Source organism: Apodemus sylvaticus, chromosome 8, assembly GCF_947179515.1.
Source record: "Apodemus sylvaticus chromosome 8, mApoSyl1.1, whole genome shotgun sequence".
NCBI lineage: Eukaryota > Metazoa > Chordata > Mammalia > Rodentia > Muridae > Apodemus > Apodemus sylvaticus.
Window position 1 is genome coordinate 74,231,275 of NC_067479.1, and position 2,680 is coordinate 74,233,954.

At 49.0% G+C, this 2,680-nt stretch overlaps 1 gene segment (V, D, J or C); it reads right to left on the reverse strand.

The window, feature by feature from the left end:
- Positions 1-350: 350 nt before the first annotated feature.
- On the reverse strand, positions 351-1,021 carry LOC127691592 (T cell receptor alpha variable 22-like). The segment is given in 2 exon segments: positions 351-707; positions 888-1,021. Coding segments are annotated over 2 exon segments (387 nt in total).
- Positions 1,022-2,680: the final 1,659 nt, after the last annotated feature.

Here is a 2,680-nt window from a genome sequence, read left to right on the forward strand (position 1 = left end):
TCGTACATGGTTCAATTTTTTGCTGGTGCTGCAGACTGATTTTTCCTCACTAACCCTGACCCTGTCCACAGCAGTTCTACCTGGAAGCCTGCCTTTGTCTTCTATTCCAGTTTCTCCTGTGCTTTATGATTTCTGCACACTGTGGCTGAAATGATCGTTTAATTCTATCTTCCCATTAGCTTCTCTGCTAGTTCTAAGATGGACATTTATACTTTGAGAGGGTATGTGTATTGAGGAATGAAGATAAAGACCAATGTCCTGAACCTACTAGGCCAAAATTTCACCTGAGATTACAACTCTACCAATGCAGAAAAGGGATATTAAACCAGACATTCTTTGGGGCTTCCTGGTTTCTTGTGATTGGTAAGGGATTCACCCTCCCAGCTGAAGGTTTGTGTACAGGCTGCAGGTGTGTGGGGAGCACTGTGGTTCCATAGCACAGAGGTAAGTGCCTGAGTCTGTGGTCTTGGAAGAGGAAATGTACAGAGAGCTGTGACGTTCCTTAATGACTGTGATGGATGTCAGTCTTCCCCTCTGCTTTGTTCCAGACGGATTGTAGAACAGGCTGACGAGGCTTCCCCCAGGACGTTGGTAAAACCACTGCATACTGCTCAAAGTTGTGGAAAAGTTACAGTGCAGCTCCGCGTTCTCTCCCTCCTGCAGAACCAAGGACACGGGGCTCTGCTGCACTTGCTGCCCTTTTACCCCTGGTTAGAAACAGAGAAAGAGACAGAGATGGCCACCATTGCAGTGTCCACAGAGCCCTGGGCACACCCATGCCCTCTGAGAAGGTGGGAGCTCTGCAGGACTCCTCAGCTGCTCTCCCCACCCCCCATGCTCTGAGCCAGATCCTCTCAGGTGCCCTGAGTGCTGACAGCCAGACTCACAGCAAACCTGGGTGCACAGAAGCCCCAGCAGAGAGCACAGCAGCCTCTTCATGGTGCTTGTGTGGCTGCTGGAGACAGAAGCAAGTAACCAACCCCTGGGCTGTGGTGTCAGGGTGGCTGTGGAAGTGTCCCCTCCTCCTGCAACCAGTCAGCTCCACCCAGGAACCCTGCCTGGTTACACCCTGCTGAGTTCCCTCCCAGTCTCAGAGCCTAAAGCTCCTACTAAACCAGACCTGTCTAGAGCCTTGCTGGAGAACAGTGAGGAGAGAGGGTCATTCTGAGATGACTCTTGGGTTGTATGGAGTTAGGAAACCATGAGAAAGAGAGGACTACACCATTCCAAGAGAACATGCCTCAGCTGTGTACAGAGCCTGGAAAACTCAAGAAAAAAAAAAGAAATAGGTGTGTGTTCTAACTAAAGACCATTCATGGGGCCTCACAGTTGGGTTAGCAGTTAAGGGTACTTTTCTTTCCCAGAGGCCTTAGCTCCCTTGTTAGCATCCGCATCAGATGACTCACAGCTGCCTGTAACTGCAGCTCCAGGGGTCAGGTGTTATCTTCTGTCCTCCTCACCACATGTGCTTGGGTACCAGATGTTTACATAGACCCATGCTCATACACATTACCAGAAAAAGAAGTCTTCACCTATGAAATAACTTAAGTGAGATCATTGCAGTAGAAAACGAACCAAGAACATAAAGTTATAGCCAAGTGTACCGGTCTCCTAGCTTTGGTATGCATTTTAAAATGTGAGACACTCCTGCAACGGTCATGTGATCTTTTAAATGCTGTTGAAAAATGTGACCCCATATGAAGGAAGTGCACTGTGGACAACTAATGTAGGGTGACAGGGCAGCAGCCCCGGTGTGCCAGCACACATGGTGACTGCAGCAAACACTGTGCTGTGCAGACGAATGCCCCGGTGTGCTGGAGCACATGGTGACTGCAGCAAACACTGTGCTGTGCAGACGAATGGATTTTAAAGTTTTACCATAAAGAGACTGGATGAGAAAGGAGACTAGAAATAAAAAACAAAATACAAAGGTGCATAATCAGATCCAAAATAGCTTACAGCCAGCCTCATGCCCTCTGAGTCTGTCACTGTCTCAAACAGTATTAGAACAATGAACGACTTCTTTGATCAGAATCCTATAGCATAATTAGGGTAAAAGTTTCCTCTTGGTTAAAAGTTTCTCAAGAATCAGATCATTCCAATTATAAACAAGTAAATGACTACTAAGATCTATCCCATAGGAATGAAGCACTTCTCACAATTCTACTTTCTCTGTACTGTTGTCTTTGTAGAACATGCCAATTCGCTGAACTTGCCTGAGGCTGGGGCCCTGGTCTCTTGCTCTGCGAGCCTCCGGTTGTTTCCAGCTCTGCACTTGTGACTCAGGGCAGAGGAACGCTGAGCTCCCTAGGTCCCGTTGTCAGAGGATCCTTAGGTGGAAGGATTTTCATCCTTTCTGCCTCAGTCTGAAAGTTCTGCATGCCAGAGACAGGATGATTTCCTGGTGAGAGCTTCAGGAGGCACTGCAGATGCAGGCGAGGGTGTCACACATGCAGGGAAGGACCCTGAGGGATAAAGGATGAGCAGCTGCCTCTCAGCTCCAGAGCAGCTGCTGCACATGCGCAGATGCCACCATCCGGCTGGGGCACCCTGGGCTCTGCATCCCTCTGTTGCATCAGTGCTGTGTGGGGAACCCAGCCACAGGAGGGTCTCTGCTCAGAGAGAAGCCACACACTCGTCTTTCTGTGAAGATGGACTGAAGCAGAGTGGCACTCACAGA